This window comes from Engraulis encrasicolus, chromosome 8, assembly GCF_034702125.1.
Source record: "Engraulis encrasicolus isolate BLACKSEA-1 chromosome 8, IST_EnEncr_1.0, whole genome shotgun sequence".
In the NCBI taxonomy this organism is placed as follows: domain Eukaryota; kingdom Metazoa; phylum Chordata; class Actinopteri; order Clupeiformes; family Engraulidae; genus Engraulis; species Engraulis encrasicolus.
In genome coordinates, this window is record NC_085864.1 from 44,658,691 (window position 1) to 44,675,327 (window position 16,637).

The window sequence follows — 16,637 nt, forward strand, 5'->3', positions numbered from 1 at the left end:
ACACACACACACACACACACACACACACACACACACACACACACACACACACACACACACACACACACACACACACACACACACACACACACACACACACACTCCCAGATGCTACATACCTGTGGTGATGTCGTTGTCTGTGAGGTTCTCCAGGATGCTGTTCATGGCTCCCATGTAGAAGATGAGGCGCAGCTGGGTGACACACATGGTGATCAGGCTCAGCATGAAGATGGGACTGAAGATGCTCTTCCCGAAGGACTGCCCTGGAGAGAAGAAGAACAGGAAAGGAGAAGAATAAGAGAAGGTATAAGTTTGGTAAACTGTTGAGCACGTAGGAGCAAATGCTGTTCCGGAGGTCCCCCGTGAGGTCACCTTGAAGGAGTTTATGCCTTCAACGGATGGGAAATATGATGGGTTAATTGAGACAAATAAATAATCTGTCCATTTCACCAAGCTGTAATAGTATTAAGTGTTGAGAATAAGGTTATAAACAAGCACCCGGAGCTAAGTAAATGAAGGATGAATCACCGCACACTGGTATCTTTGCTGGTAGTTTATTTGGTGAACAACGCGTTTCGCTATTGCTTCATCAGGTTCACTCTGTACCCGGAGCTCCCAATCGTAGTCATTCATATTTGGGTGAGACTCAGAAAAAACCTTTGATGGACTTTAAGTTTTTATTGAATGAGAGGCAATGGGCAGTTTAGGAAGGCCAATCGATGTTCTATTGGTCCATCAAGTATGTCGCTTCCTTGGAACCCATATGAAATGTTGAGAGTTAGTTTTAGTGTTGTTTTATGTCTTGCAACTCTTTCAACACTTTCAGATTCACATGGGCCTTTTTTTAGCTATCATAGGAGGGTAGTCTCTCGTGGAAAAGTACCACGCTGAACTGGCTGACCCACAGCGTTCAGGCTGGGTGGACCTCCTCGAGTGTTGTTTGATCAGAGAGTGACTACGGTATGTTCGGACGGAAAATTGCTCCTCGGGCCTTCAGATGGCTAGGCAACACTCCGCAAAGCCTTCAGCACGGTCGGCACGGCAGCAGGACCAGGAGCACTGGAGCCAGGCCTGGGTTAATGATCCACCTGCACCAGCTGCTGTTCAACGTGGGGGCTCGCTCGTGTGGCATGAGGGCGTATGGTAAAACAATCTTTTCTTTATGGTTGCACCAGCTTCACTGGCCCATTTTATTACCCAGCATTCCAGGAATCTGCCCCGGACTTCAGTTGTTCTTCCTTCTCTTCTTCTACTACGCTCTCTCTCTCTCTCTCTCTCTCTCTCTCTCTCTCTCTCTCTCTCTCTCTCTCTCTCTCTCTCCTTAATTTCCGTTAGGATTAATAAAAATATGGCTACATACAATGTGCTCCACCCACTATGATAACTCTACTGTACTCCTTCGCTCACTCGTGCTCTCTCTCTCGCTCTCTCTCTCTCTCTCCTTAGAAGAGTGCTTCATTCATCACAGTACAGAGAGGTGGCTAGCTTCAGCTATACACACTGTGCCGAAGTGAGTGTGAGTGTGTCTTGCAGGATATGACATAGGGCCAGTTTCCAGTGGCCACATCCAGCTGAAGACTGCAGCTCTATTAGGGAGGGAGAGGCACTGGGAAGGTGTGGTAATGGAAAATAAATACACTGTGCTGGATGGGCACTGTGATGTATGGCTGTATGGGTCTGGAGGACAAGCCTATAAGGGTTGACACTGTGGAGTCCCCACCCTCTACACCAGTGTACCCAGTCCCCACTACTGACATTTCATCAGGGCCGCTGACAGCTTTTGCTGGGCCCAGGACAAAGGCATCTGAAAGGACCACGCATCCAATACATAAAATATAATGGAAACCCAATTTTTGGCCCCCTCTCCACCTGAGCCCGGGACAAATGACCCCTTCCATAATTAGCAACTACACTTTCGAGAAATTCACCCCTGGTGTGCAAAAATGTTTTACTTCTTTTTATCGTTACACAGAAAAGCTGCAGCCTCCCCAGCTGTGTTATTAAACAAACCAGCCCCTCATCCCCTCTCCGGACTTGGCCTGGACTAACACACTTCAAAAGTTTGTCTGGAGTGACCATTGCCTCCCCCACTGCGTCTAAATTTGGCCTGACTGACCACTTCCCTTGCACCCCACCTCACTAACCCCCCTCCCTCCCCTCCCTCCTCAAAACATGGCCCCTACGACCTTCCAAACTTGGCTCTGGACACGCTCCAGAATTTTAAGGATTCTAGGAAAACGCTCACGGCGGATTGCACGCTCTGTTGGGTCCGAAAAGACCCCAAGTTTTAAGAAAAGAGACCCCCCGCTGGGGGTTAAAGGCCCTTCTGTCACCCTGCGGGGAGGGGAGGTGAGGAGGTCAGGTTTATTATGATGCCACCGGCGTGTCGATATGAGCTGCCCGTCGAACTGGGCCACCAAACCCATTGGTAGCTCAACTAGACAAAGTAGTGAATCGCAACAGGACGCCAGAGTGGGTAATGCTTTGGTATGTTTCTGGGTTAGTGGTGCCAAAGTGTATATACTGGATCCCGTGCGTGCATAATGCGGCTTACTGTAGCTTTTTAGTGACCCCCACCCCCCCACCCCCCATTGCCTTGCAGCCCCCCATCAGTCCACAACACTGACACAAAATCCATGACAATTAACCCCAAACATGGCCCCCCTCCAATGGCTGCCAAGGTTTCCCAGTGTGCTTCACAGTAAGGCATCCGCTGCCCATGGGATTTTGGATTGGCTCCCTGAAATATTTACATTCCTCTTGTTTTACTTTTTTATATATATATTTTAATCTGGTTTTGGCCTGTTTTGTGTTTTGGTTACAGCCAGTTGCCGGGGCACTGAGTAGATGGCAGCCAGGTCTTTCTTTGTATGTTACCTCACGACGAGACAAGACAGGTCGCTGGCACAGCAACTTTGGCTCGTGCCCCAAACACTGTCATTGAATGGGGTGTTAAGGAGCCCCAACCCCCACCCCCCACCCCCACACTCCGTCTGCCAAGTTACCAAGGCAGAGACAACTGAGGAGCCACGCTACCATGGCAACAAGCTAGAGTTTTCAAGAAGTAAATCATTTTGTTTGTGTAGCCTGCAACTCTCCTTGAATAGACCTGAACAGACCATGCCTGTCCCTGTCTGTCTTAACTACGGTCACCGGCCAAATTATTGCGCTTTAAAAATAAAAGAAAATCAGATTTATTGACGTTTCATTCGTCGAGGAAGGTGAGGGAGACCATTTCACTGCTCACTGTTGGGGCCAGATTAATCATGATTACAGTCCGTGTCCTGCTGTGTTTGATCATTTAGCTTCTGTGAAAACAATGCCCTAACTTGATGGCTTGAAGTGGACAAACTCATAAGACCTTAATGAACCGGCATTACAATGAATGCTGTTTTTTCATTCTCATTTAATTATTAATTAACTGTATTTATACTCTGAACTGAAGTGGTACTCAATTCAATGCATTCTTGGTCTTTGCCAAGGGAACTTGGTGTTCCAGGTTACAGTGCCTTTGCCAAGCAGGGGAGGTGTTCTTTGCAGGTTGTTGAGTCTGTGTACCTGGCTGTTACAGCGCAAAGACTATGAGTTTGATTTTCATGGAATCTATAGAGGGGTAATGAACATTGGGACAGGGGGGGACATTTACTTTAGAGTAGATCTGGATGAAAAGGCAGATTCAGGAACTTTGTGTCCCTTTCTGTTTTTGAGATGGGGCCTGTTTTGTCAAGAATAGAGACCAAACCATAGCATCAACTTAACCTCAGGGATAGACCAGGGGAAATCTTCCAGTAACCCAGCACAGATAGTAGAACACAACATATCAAGTTCACCCTGAAAAGTGGGAATGTTTTGAAGAGAAAGAAAAACAAACCTCATTCCACTCTTGTCTACAAGAAACAACAGACCAGTCAAGGTCATTTCAACCGGTGAGAAACAGTACAACAGAACAGATATGAGTTGTCAGTTCCCTGACTTTTCACCTGCACAGAAATCACTTGATGTGCAATTTTCAGTGACCCGCATCAGTGACAGGCAGTGAAGTCACCACACCAGAAAGTGGCATGCAACAAAAAAAGAAAGCCTTAGCGATATGTTCTGAAAAATAGATACCAATTTTAAAGGACAATGTAGCAGAATATTGTTTGATGTTTGCGCCAAAAATAGATGGGGCTAATCCAAGTCCATGTAGGTGTGATTCATACTGGGATTATTTTATTCTTTGAACTGCCATGATGTATGGGGCCGTTCAAGTGTGTCTGTTAGAGCTGGTTGGGAATGGTAACTCTGTGTGTGAGAACATTCTATTAAAATAGTTCCACAACAATGAAAGACTCTAAAATTCCACATGATATATTCTATGGAGCCCAACATTCTTCAGAACATTCATTGCTCAAAGATTCCTTTAACACTGTGGTGTGACTTATTAAGCCAACACTTACTCTCTTCCTGGCCCTTGCACTGGACCTCCAGGTCCACGGTGGAGAGACACAGCTTGTTGCCCTCCTGAGTGGCCAGGTCTTTGGGGTGCTGCTTCAGGGAATTGCCCACGCTCAGCCGCCTGCCCACGGTGGTCACCTGCCTGTAGAACTGCTTGCCTGTGATCTTGTGGTCAAAGCCCAGCCAGCTGAACTTGATCTTGACACTAAAGGCAAAAACAATGAAATAAACAAAAAAATGAATGACATCCACAAAAATGGGGGAATGTAGAGGAAAAAATATTGCTGCGTTTGTGTCCTTTTAGTTCTGCAATATGAACGGGATATTATTTATGTATTCATGCACTGTCCATATTAAGTGCTCTTCTTTTTTGTACACCTTGCAGATATGCATATTTTGCATTCAATTGTGTAGCGTTGGCCTCTTGTCATTTTTTTTAATGAGAAATGACTCTACCATTTTTCCAGAGGCTATCTTCAATGACCTTTTAAAGACATGAACAAAGTTTAAAAAACTGCAACTGCAAAAATGTTGCCCAGGCCAGGTGCACAAGCTCTGTGTGAGTAGTATGTGCAGCCGCAATAACCTATCCTCAGGCCTGTTTCGAAGGGATTATTCACGCCCTATGGCCAGAGATTCTTTAAGTACGTATATAGAGATATGCCAATGTAATAGGTTGCTATGGGCACCTAACATGACCAGGTTCCGGTCTGCCTAAAGGGGCGTGTCAATACTCCTAGCACTGAATAGAAGAGTCCTTAGGTCTGCCTAAAGGCGGATTTCCCCCCCTCCACCTTGCAATAATAGAACCCGGAAACAGTGGACCAATGGAACCTCTCTCTCTCTACTCTCTCTGCTATGGCCCCTTACGTGTAGTCCATGTCCTCTCTCTGCTCTCTCTGCTGTGGCCCCTTACGTGTAGTCCATGTCCTCTCTCTGCTCTCTCTGCTGTGGCCCCTTACGTGTAGTCCATGTCCTCTCTCTACTCTCTCTGCTAGTTTAAAAAACTGCAACTGCAAAAATGTTGCCCAGGTCAGGTGCACAAGTTCTGTGTGAGTAGTATGTGCAGCCGCAATAACCTATCCTCAGGGCTGTTTCAAAAGGGATTATTCACGCCCTATGGCCCCTTAATTGCACAATTGCACAAAGGTAATTGCACAATTACCTTTTTACATTTGCTACACTTTTTACATATTACATTTTCACATTCTTTATTTTTAGTATTTTAATTTTTTTTATTTTCACCTCCCTGACTATTCCTGTGTTATTTGTGTCTTGAAATGTCCATGTGGGCATTTGTTTATTTGTGTATTTATGTACGGTAAGCTATTGGATACCTGAATTTCCCCCTGGGGATTAATAAAGTTACTCTACTACTCTACTCTACTACTCTACTCTACTTACGTGTAGTCCATGTCCTCTGGGGATTAATAAAGTTACTCTACTACTCTACTCTACTACTCTACTCTACTTACGTGTAGTCCATGTCCTCTGGGCCGGGGAAAGGCTCCAGGGGCCAGTTGAAGAAGCAGTTGATGAAGACGAGGCCGGCACCCCCGGCCCACACCAGGAGGATGGTGATGAGGGCCACGCCGAAGTTGTAGATCACCTGTGGACACACACCACACAGCCAATCACATTAATGCTGCTGTGCTGTTGTCATGACAGCGTATGCACGTGTGTGTGTGTGCGTGCGTGTGTGTGTGTGTGTGTGTGTGTGTGTGTGTGTGTGTGTGTGTGTGTGTGTGTGTGTGTGTGTGTGTGTGTGTGTGTGTGTGTGTGTGTGTGTGTGTGTGTGTGTGTGTGTGTGTGTGTGTGGGTGAGTGTGTTGTACAGTACATGCGAATGCGATACATCATTAGCAACAGGAGAGAGGATGGATGCGCACCATAATTCCGGGGAAGGTGACAGCGGAGGAGGCGTAGGAGCCGATCATGAGAGCGATGAACGTGGAGCGAAGGTCACCAAACATGTTTGGAAGCTGGAGGGAGAACAGGCGATGGAGAGCGAGAGAGAGAGAGAGAGAGAGAGAGAGAGAGAGAGAGAGAGAGAGAGAGAGAGAGAGACAGAGACAGAGACAGAGACAGAGACAGAAAGAGGAGAAAAATATCACGTGAGTTCAGTTGCATGAGATACATGTAAACACGAGTGGATTTGGTCACAAAGTACTATAAAAGAGTTGAATTCACACTCCACTTTTTTTTCTTTTACTGTGCAAGCACGGACTGGAGAGAGAGCCCATTTAGGCGAGAGCAGGCAAGAGTCAAGTGTCTACCAAAGTGTTCCCTGTGTGAAACCAACAACATGTGGGTGGAGTCCTCTTTTGCCGGTTGATTAATTGCCTGACATCAACTTTCTACAGCAGTGTGGTGGTGGAAGAGTGCGGTGGAGAGGACAAGCTTGCATAATAACACTTCTGCTCTCGCTCAAGACCCAGAGCCGAGCTAGCACACGCTGTTCTGTCTGGCTCTCTGGTTCGGCGTGTAAACAAATACCTAATACAAAGCTAAAAGCAGACTGAGGAGTGATAAAGAGATAGAGACACGGAGAGAGGGAGAGGGGGGGTAGGAAGATATATAGAGGAGGTGAGAGAGAGAGAGAGAGAGAGAGAGGGAGAGAGGGAGAGAGAGACAGAAAGAGAGAGAGAGAGAGAGAGAGAGAGAGAGAGAGAGAGAGAGAGAGAGAGAGAGAGAGGAGGGAGGGAAAGAGAGAGAGAGGAAGGGAGGGCGGGTGGGGTGGGGGGGGGTTGGGTTGAGAGAAAGAGAAAGTCAAACCAAGAGAAATGGGAAGGTATAGTGAAATAATAGATAGAGATGTAGGTATGACACTCAAAAGCGAGACCAGAACTTTGCACAACTTTAAAATTGTGTTAAAGCAAACATAACGGAGAGCAAACCTGTTTATAAATGCAAATTGCAATCGTAATCCAAGCTGCCTGCGCTGCTGTGACTTTCCGAGAAATTCCCATCTCAAGAATGCCTAATCATTCCCCGTACCCCCAATCCGCCCCCCGCCCCCTCGCTCCACTCATTTCACTCTGCTTGTTAAAGGCAAGAATGAACTCCTTGCCTCAACCTCCCTGCCTCCCCAGCCATCCACCCATCCACCCCACCCCACCCCACCTTGCCCCAACAGCACTCATCGTTTACCACCTCTAATTAGAGCAAAGGTTGTGGAGGTAGGGAAGGAGAGAGGGGAGGGAGGGAGGGGAGGGAGGGAGGGATAGAGCGAAAGATTGAGAGAGGGAGGGAAGATGGCAAGAAGCCTCCAGGGTGACGGTTAGACTAACAGTCCCACGGCGCCCTCGAGATGTGGAGATGAAGGTGTGCCGAGGAGAGGTGTCATATGACAAAACAAGTCTTCAAAATATGTCGTTTAACGGTAGGGTAGTGTCTCAGCCATCACACTTGGATTGGCAGTAGTTACAGTACGACCTTCTGTGGAGACGCTGGTATACATTAGAAGTCTCTAAATATAATAATAATTAATAAAAAATAATATATAATAAGGCAAGGTAAATTTATTTGTATAGCGTATTTCATACACAGGTGCAACTAAATGTGCTTCACAAAAACACAGAAGGAAACAAAAAGGAAATAAATTATAGTCAAAGAACATTTAAAACATTAAGATAAAACATATGGTAAAAAAAATAAATAAATAAAATAAACATAAATATAAAAAATAAGAATGATATATAATTTACGCTAGGGGAAAGCATCTGAGAACAGCTTTGTTTTAAGTCTAGATTTAAAGCTATAGTGGGTGCATTTTTTACGTCATCTGGAAGTTGGTTCCAAAGCTTTGAAGCATAGAAGCTTAATGCCCCGTGTACATCGGGAGCGACCAACGCGAATGAAGCGACGGAAGTCATTCATTCTCTATGGAGGGTGCGCGACCAGCGCTACCGGAGCGAATTCGCCAGGGGCGAAGCTTCTTGAGCGACCAGGGCGACTTTTGACGATTAAACTCAAGCTAATCTTAAGCGAATTCGCTATGACGCTGTTCGGCGAAAACCAATCGGAACGTTCATATCGAGGAATGTCCCAGGCTGTCAAGACAGAGCCGTTATGTGATTAGCTGAATCAAACATGTCAGTGCAGCGTCCAGAGCGAATAAAACGAATTCATGGCGAAACTTCTTCAACTACCCCAGCTACCCGGTCGCGTTGGTAGCGCTTGATGTACACGGGGCATAAGGCTGCCTCTCCACACTTTGCTTTGACTTTTGTCAATCAAAAATAATATATAATAAGAAGAAATAATTAATATGAAGGACGTGTCCAAAATGCTGGGCTATTAAGCTCAATTTTGAGAGCATCTATCAGTGTGAGTGCGGACCTTCATAATTTCGTTTCAGTTTAAAGGTTTTTGGTGCAGCACCTGCAAGTGTGTGATGTGTGAGAGCTGAGAGCACGTTGGGGACTTGTAGACTTCGCTTTGAGTTTTCAAAGTGACTTGGTAAACAGAAACCACTGTGTGTTGATTCGAGGACGAAAGTTGCTGATGGAGGTAAGGAACTAACACAGAGTATAGGGCTGCACGATTATGGAAAAAATCATAAGCACGATTATTTTGGTCAAAATTGTAATCATGATTATTAATCACAATTATTGATTTTTTGCAGATTTTTTTGAAAATTATAGAATGAATTATATACCAGATGAGCAAAATAAAATGAATTGTAATAATTATGTAAAGGCAATAGCATGAAACTTAGGTGGACAGATTTCTGGCCAGAAACAATAGCCTGTCAGTATGTTCTGGCTTCAAGGAGGGTCTCAAAGGTTGGTCACTATTGCCACGCAAAAATCATGATTAAAATCATGACTTCGATTTCACGATTTGATCACGATTTTCAATTATTTTCGATTAATTGTGCAGCCCTAGAAGAGAGCACATAGAAAAACTAGTTTGGGCTTTTTTATCACGCAAGTCTGTGGCAGTCATGAGAGAGAAGAGACCACTAGACGGTGTGTCAACAACTAGAGGGCCTTTGGTGACAGGGGGTGGGAGGCTGGAACATGCTGAATAATGGCAACAGCGCTTTTTGCCTCCTGGGCAGATTTGTTTTTTTCTAATCTGGTCTTCACTTCTCTTTCCTACCCTAGCTGATGGATACACACACAAAGAGAGTCACGCGACAGTGAGACAGGCTAGGGACGAGAGGCAGGAAAAGCAACAACACCAAACATGGCGCTCACCTACTTTTCAGCAATTAACCCCCTAAAACACAGAGCCACTGCTATTAGCTAGTTGTAACCAAAATGGTACCCTATTATAATCGTAAAGTATTTAGCACTATTAAAGTGTCAATTTTCTTCTTGGAGCAGGCATCACTCTTAATTATTTAAATCTTTGAGGGTGCTGGCCCAAATTTCAAATTCAATGTTTCAAGAAGGAGGCCGCACCTTGCAATAAAAACACTACTATGCAAGGTGCGGCCTCCTTCTTGAAACAACGTACTATTAAAGTGTAACAGATGCCAATTGGCATTTCAGTGGTACAACGATACAAGTCCCTCCCAAAGCTTTATACAAATGTGGTACAGTTGAGCTATGGGCCAAGACCTTAAGCTCAGTAGTATCGTGCCTGTCCTCCCAAGCTGAACTGTTGCTGTAATTGGGAGGTCACAGGTTCAAGCCTTAAGTGGCCAACTAGCCTGGACGAGTACCACCACAAAAGCAATGTTTGCTATGATGTAGTTGAGGTTTTTTGGGCAAACAGTGACTCTGCCCTCCAGTGGGACTACATGCACTAAGACGCTACCGTCTTCTTCCGCCTCAATGTGAGGCCACAAAAGGCTCCCGATTGATATGGGTGTAATTATAGACGAGGACGTGCACAAAGTTGCGGAGAGAGGAGAGAAGAGAGATAAGAGATAGTAGATGGCAGACCGAGATGGGAACAGCCCGTTAAGATAGTAGGAGTCCTGCGGCCCAGCTTAAACAAGGAGCTGGTTTGTTCCTTCTTGAGCAGGGGCGGAGCACTGGTATTGGGACAGGGGGGGGCGGGAGATGTGTCAGAGGCGTTGGGTCCATGAAATATCGTAGAATGGGGCCCCTACAAGATGTTTGCCAATCGAAAGCCACAGGTGGTGAGGCCGGGGGTTCCTGGCCCCTATGCCCCCCCCCCCCCCCCTCTGCGCCGCCCCTGTTCTTGTGTAATTAATGTCAGCTAAACATAGAGGAGAGTGGTCGAGGAGGACACCCATCCAGCCTGCTAGCCCTCTTGGGCTTCATGGACAACTACTGTAGCGCTACCAGAGATTCTTTAAGTATAGAGATATGCCAACATAATAGGTTTCTATGGGCACCTAACGTGACCAGGTTCCGGTCTGCCTAAAGGGGCGTGTCATAATGCTCCTAGCATTGAATAGAACAGTCCAGGTCTGCCTTGGTCTGCCTAAAGGGGGATTAACCCCCCAATAATAGAACCCGGAAACAATGGGCCAATGGAACCGCTCTCTCTCTACTCTCTCTGGCGCTACTGTTGGCGCTAATATATAGTCTCGCAAACTCTCTCTCTCTCACACACACACACTCACACACACAGACACACACACATAGGGTTTTCAGGCCAACCAGAACGGTGCCAGTTGCCGGTGCCGGTGCCCGCACCCGTCGCGTTTCGCACTTAAGTGCTCATCTGCAAACCACCCGCGTTCATACCGGACTCTGAACTTTTCCGCACGTGACTGTGTGTTACCCGGATGAACCTGCTGACGGCCAAGTTGTCGTAAAGGTTTGCAGAGAAAAACCTAGTATTTTGCGGTTCGCATTGCGAACACTAAAATCTGTGGCGTGAACACGACGGCCGGTTCGCGATTAGGAGCGGGAACTGGCACCGGCACGGTTCTCAGTCGGCCTGAATGCGCCCACAGAGCTACAAACACATACAGTACACAGCTACACACACACACACACACACACACACACACACACACACACACACACACACACACACACAGGAAGAAGAACAAGGCTTCACAGCCACCATGGTTGTTCTGAAACTACTAAACTAGTGCTGCTGGTACAAATGTAGGCCATACAGCCTCACAGGTGCATCTCCAACCTCCCCAGGTAAGTTCCATGGACTGGCCACCAACATCGTTGCCACACACACACGCACACACACGCACACACACACACACACACGCACACGCACACGCACACACACGCACACAATTTAGGTTTCGCGGTCACTAACACCGCTGCTGTTCTGCCTTCACATACAGGCATGTGCTGGCTCCAGTATATATATATATATATATATATAGCCTGGCTCCGCAGACAGCATGTCTGGCCGCTGCCTTAGCACTCGCGTGTGAGATCCGAGGAGATGCTGCTCCTGCTCACACCACTAGATCTGGGTCACTAGGGCTTTGGGGCACGGGGCCCTTGAGGGGCCCTCATCTGTCTGTCTGTCTGTCTGTCTGTCTGTCTGTCTGTCTGTCTGTCTGTCTGTCTGTCTGTCTGTCTGTTTGCCTGTGTTCACAGGTCGCACCAGAGGGGCCCCCTACCTGTACATGTACTATATTTCTGTCTGTCTGTCTGTCTGTCTGTCTGTCTGTCTGTCTGTCTGCCTGTGTTCACAGGTCGCACCAGAGGGGCCCCCTACCTGTACATGTACTATATTTCTGTCTGTCTGTCTGTCTGTCTGTCTGTCTGTCTGTCTGTCTGTCTGTCTATCTGTCTGCCTGTGTTCACAGGTCGCACCAGAGGGCCCCCTACCTGTACATGTATGTCTGTCTGTCTGTGTGTGTTCACAGTCACACTACACCGGCCGAGTGTCTTTGACTATCTTCAGTGGCCTACTTGTCTATCTGTCTGTCTGTCTTTCCATCTACCTATGTTCACAGTCATACTACACCAGCTAACTGTCTTTCACCGCCTTCAGGTCTGCCTGCCTGTCTGTCTGATCATACCACAGAGGCTAGCTTTGTTTGACTATTTTCAGGGCCCCCTGCCCCTGGCCTGTCTGTCTGTCTCCTTGTCTGTATGTCTGTCTGTGTTCACAGGTCACTCTGCAGCGGCTAGATGTCTTTGACAGCCAAGAGGTGTCCCCTCTGACCTCCTCCTGATGGGTCCTCCCGGGTGTCGTGTGTATTCGTGGTCAGACGGACATGACTGAAGGCTATGTGTTAGCGTAGCGATGGTGACATGAACTGTAGATTACCCGAGCGGTGGCCTCTTTACTTCACCCGTGCTTCCCCTTTGACCTCACTGTATAACCAGAGTTATGACCATGACAGTTAGAAGAGCAGAATTGGGCTAAGCAAACCATAGGTTTGTAACAGGGTTAGGGCTGTGCGTGCTTTTGTGTACTGAGATGCAATTGTCATGGATGTGCTGCAACGGTGGCTATGTAATATGACCTCAATGGAATGGGGGTAGAACGTAGTGTCAGAGAAAGTTGGTCAGAATGGGTATATCGTATATGTGGAACTTTCAATGGTTGCCAATTCTGTCAGAACATGCTTTATTCATACAATCTCGCTTCCGATTTTGGATTCTAACCATTTATCGTGGAGAAATTCAAATAGCAATTTTATCACTTCAGTACAACATTGTCAACATTTACATTTACAACATTTATATAGTACAGGTACTTTTGCGACACAATTATGTTGGCTTTTAAGTGGAAGTGTGGGTAAATCATTTGCAGTAAATAAACCCAAATTAGGGAAGCGCTGTGTCTGTCACTTTCCTTTTTATACTCCACCATCCGCCAAGAGCCTTTTATTTCTAGATTCTCTTTCAGATGGTGCTGTCACGGCTTTGGCGTATCCTCACACTAACTTTGGCATTTCAAGCTGAGGCTGATGCTGCAAGGCTGCCAGAGCGGCTGCTTGTCTTGAGGAGAGTGTACAGGATGGGTTGCACTGTGTGTGTGTGTGTGTGTGTGTGTGTGTGTGTGTGTGTGTGTGTGTGTGTGTGTGTGTGTGTGTGTGAATATGTGTGTGTGTGTGTGTGTGTGTGTGTGTGTGTGTGTGTGTGTGTGTGTGTGTGTGTGTGCGCGTGCGTGTGTGTGTGTGTGTGTCTGTGTATGTGTGCCTGTGCGTGTGCCTGTGCGTGTGCGTGTGCGTGTGCGTGTGCGTGTGCTTTCGCATGAGACACACTGACATGCTGACAGAAACAAGATAAGAGAGAGAACCTCGGCGGCGCTCTCCATTTTGTTTCACACTCCTTGACGTGCACCTGACGATGAAAGGCTTTCATTCCCCCTCCAGTAATTGAAAGAATGTTCTGGAGCAAACAAGCCTCTCCCTTTTCAAACTAAATAAAAAAGCCAAACATATCTCACAAGGACAGGAGCTGCCACAGCTAAAACAGAAACATTCTCATCAACACCAGCAGCAGCAAAAGCAGCCACAGACTGTACAGACTGTGCGTGTATGTGAGTCTGAAACGCACAAACAGCAGAAGTGAGGTGGAGGGGAAAGGGAAGTGAGAGAGGGAGTAACGTGCTCAGCTGTGAAGAGAACAGGACCAGACTAGCCTGTCGCTGACCTAGAAGGGCTCAGGCGTTTTCCATGAGTCAACAAGCTTCAGGTCCTCAAAGTGGAGCAGAGAGAGAAAACCTATGCTAGCCGGCCGGCTGCCCAGACGCTGAATTTCTCCTTCTTCTTCTCCTCCTCCTCCTCCTCCACTTCCTTATTCTCCCTCTCCTTTCTGAGTTTCTTCACCATCCCAGCATCGCTTTGGGCAAAGCCTTGCGTCTTTAGACGAAGACCACACGAAACATACATTGACCATCATGCCAGTAAACCACAGAAGAAGCAAAGTCTTCACACCAGACTTTTGTTAATGAAACATGTGCATATCGTTCGCTTGCAAGACATTGCTTGGGGCACAGCTATCACAAGATTTACTGCTTTCTTAAAATGCCATCGAGCTGATTTTGAGTCTGCACAATAGCTGGTGACCAACAAAAATGAGCATCATCGCTCTCCCGTTGGAAGAAGCGAGTTCGCCCTGTCCAATTTTCTTCTACAGTCTTTGTCAATAATGGTGCACCTAGATTCATCAGTTAATACATATCCCAAATCATCTGCTTTTACTTGTCCGATTCAACCAGGCTACTGCTTGGTTGAATGATCACCTGGTTGGGTAACACTTTACAATAACTACCCAAAAAAGCTTAATAAGCACTTTATTAACATTTAATTATAATTAACATTTAACAAAGCATTTACAAATGTTTGTAAATGAGTAAGAACCAAACTTCGACAGCACAGTGGAGTGGTAATCAACTTCTACTGTGTGAGTTTTATGTCGTTTCATGCATTCTGGTCTTTGGAGGATAAACTTCCAGGACCAATAAGACTGTGCTGTGTCTGTTGTGTTAACATACAGTAGTATTTCTTTCCCATTTACATACATTTGTAAACATTTTGTTGATAATTAGTTCATTATTTATAAAGTGTTTATAAAGCTTTTTTTGGGTAGTTATTGTAAAGTGTTACCGGTAACACTTTATTTTAGGGATACATCGATTAGCACTAATACATACAATGTTAATGCCTGCATAAGTAACTTCTCAAAATAATGGAAAAAAGGAGGCGCACACAAGACTTGTGTGAAAAAGTGTATTGAAGCCGAAAATATACAACAGAAGTCTAAGGATTAACTGGAGAGACAGACGTTTCGGAGCTAGTCCATTTTCAATGTCTCCAGTGCTCGCACCAAGCAATACACGAGCTTTAAGTTCAAGGCGCAGACGCCGACCTTTTTTTGGTCTTTTTGTCATTGCATAAGTAACCTGCAAGGCATGTACTAAGCAAACGCTAAGGCCTACTAGGTCCTTACTAAGGTTAAATTGGTAATAAAACCCTTATTGTGCATGAACAAGACATTTGCGAATACATGCCTAACAAATGTTTGATTTTGCTTTGTACATGCCTTATAAGTTACTTATACAGGCACATTGTATGTATTAGTGCTAATAGATGCATCCCTAAAATAAAGTGTTACCGTGTTACCCCTGGTTGAATTGGACAGGTAAAAGCAGGTCATTTGGAATATGTGGCACTGGACTGTCACTATTGAATCCCGGTTGCCTATAACTGGTCTATGTATAGAAACTTAAGGAAGAAAAATCCGCACTCACAAACTGCGTCTCATTATTTATTTTTATTACCACCATGTCCAAAAAGCCAACGCATTTCGGCTATCAAGCCTTCATCAGTGCATGGTACGTACCAAGACTTTCGTTTTTTAAGAAGTTGAGCGCGTCCTTTGCCAAAACTATGTATAGAAACATCATAGGAGGACAAAGGCCAACTACGGACACAACGACACGTCCCTGCATGTCCTCGTCCAACTCGTTTGCTTTACATCAACAACAAAGTTGTGTATGTGTGCATTGCAAACCTGACTGTCATGGTGGTCAATGGCCTCCTAAAACAAATGAAATGAAACCAAGATAACAGTGCCGGCTAAATAAAGATAAAACTTTGAATAAACATGCGAATAGGGCTAGACAATCGGAATTTTCATCCCACCTTCGTTCCTCACTCCTGAAACCCATCTCATATCTCCATTCTTTTTTAACTGAGTCATCCAAAAACCTCCACTCTCCAAAACCTCACCTTTCATGGGCCTCTTTTATGAGAAGCCTTTGACTGACCTTCTCAACAAAAAAATAAAAAGCCGTGAGAGCACCTTGGCAACTGGCCGCCATATGGACGCCTTTGACACGCTTGAGGAAAAGCGGCAGAGGAGGTTGTCCTGTCGACATGCGCTGCTTCGTGTCGAAATGAGCTACCAGTAGGCTACTAGCTTCACAGGGGAGCGTGTCTATGTTTCCACAGCCCATTGGTCCCACATCACTAAGATTTTAAACATTACATTTAGGCATATTGGTTCTCTTAGTTTACTTGGAAATGTGGCAACATGGAGTTGTAGAGCATAGGGCTTACATTTGAATAATTTCGTAAAACTGTGGGAACATGGAGCAGCAGGAATAAGCTGGGACCATTTAGGCTGTGGGACCATAGAGCTGACCCCCTTCACAGTGTCCACCATTCCTTCCACCAATGGAACAGCATACAAGTCACTGAAAAGACTTCACTTCCATAGCTACACACGATGGCGTTATAAAGTCTTTAATAACTTAACGACTTAGCCATTGTTACTCTGGTAGCAGGACATTTATATCAGGGGCTTATGAGTTTAACATAGCCCCAACCCCTTCCCT

General features: G+C 45.9%; 1 protein-coding gene across 1 annotated transcript in view; it reads right to left on the reverse strand.

Moving 5' to 3' along the window:
• The window catches only part of LOC134454664 (large neutral amino acids transporter small subunit 4-like), a 51,301-nt gene that overhangs the window by 11,888 nt on the left and 22,776 nt on the right, over positions 1-16,637 (reverse strand). Inside the window, exons 6-9 of the mRNA XM_063205818.1 lie at positions 6,326-6,418; positions 5,913-6,046; positions 4,440-4,642; positions 120-263 (exon numbers count right to left, since the gene is read on the reverse strand). Of these exons, the coding sequence (XP_063061888.1) occupies positions 120-263; positions 4,440-4,642; positions 5,913-6,046; positions 6,326-6,418 (574 nt within the window). The remainder of the gene's footprint in view (positions 1-119; positions 264-4,439; positions 4,643-5,912; positions 6,047-6,325; positions 6,419-16,637) is intronic.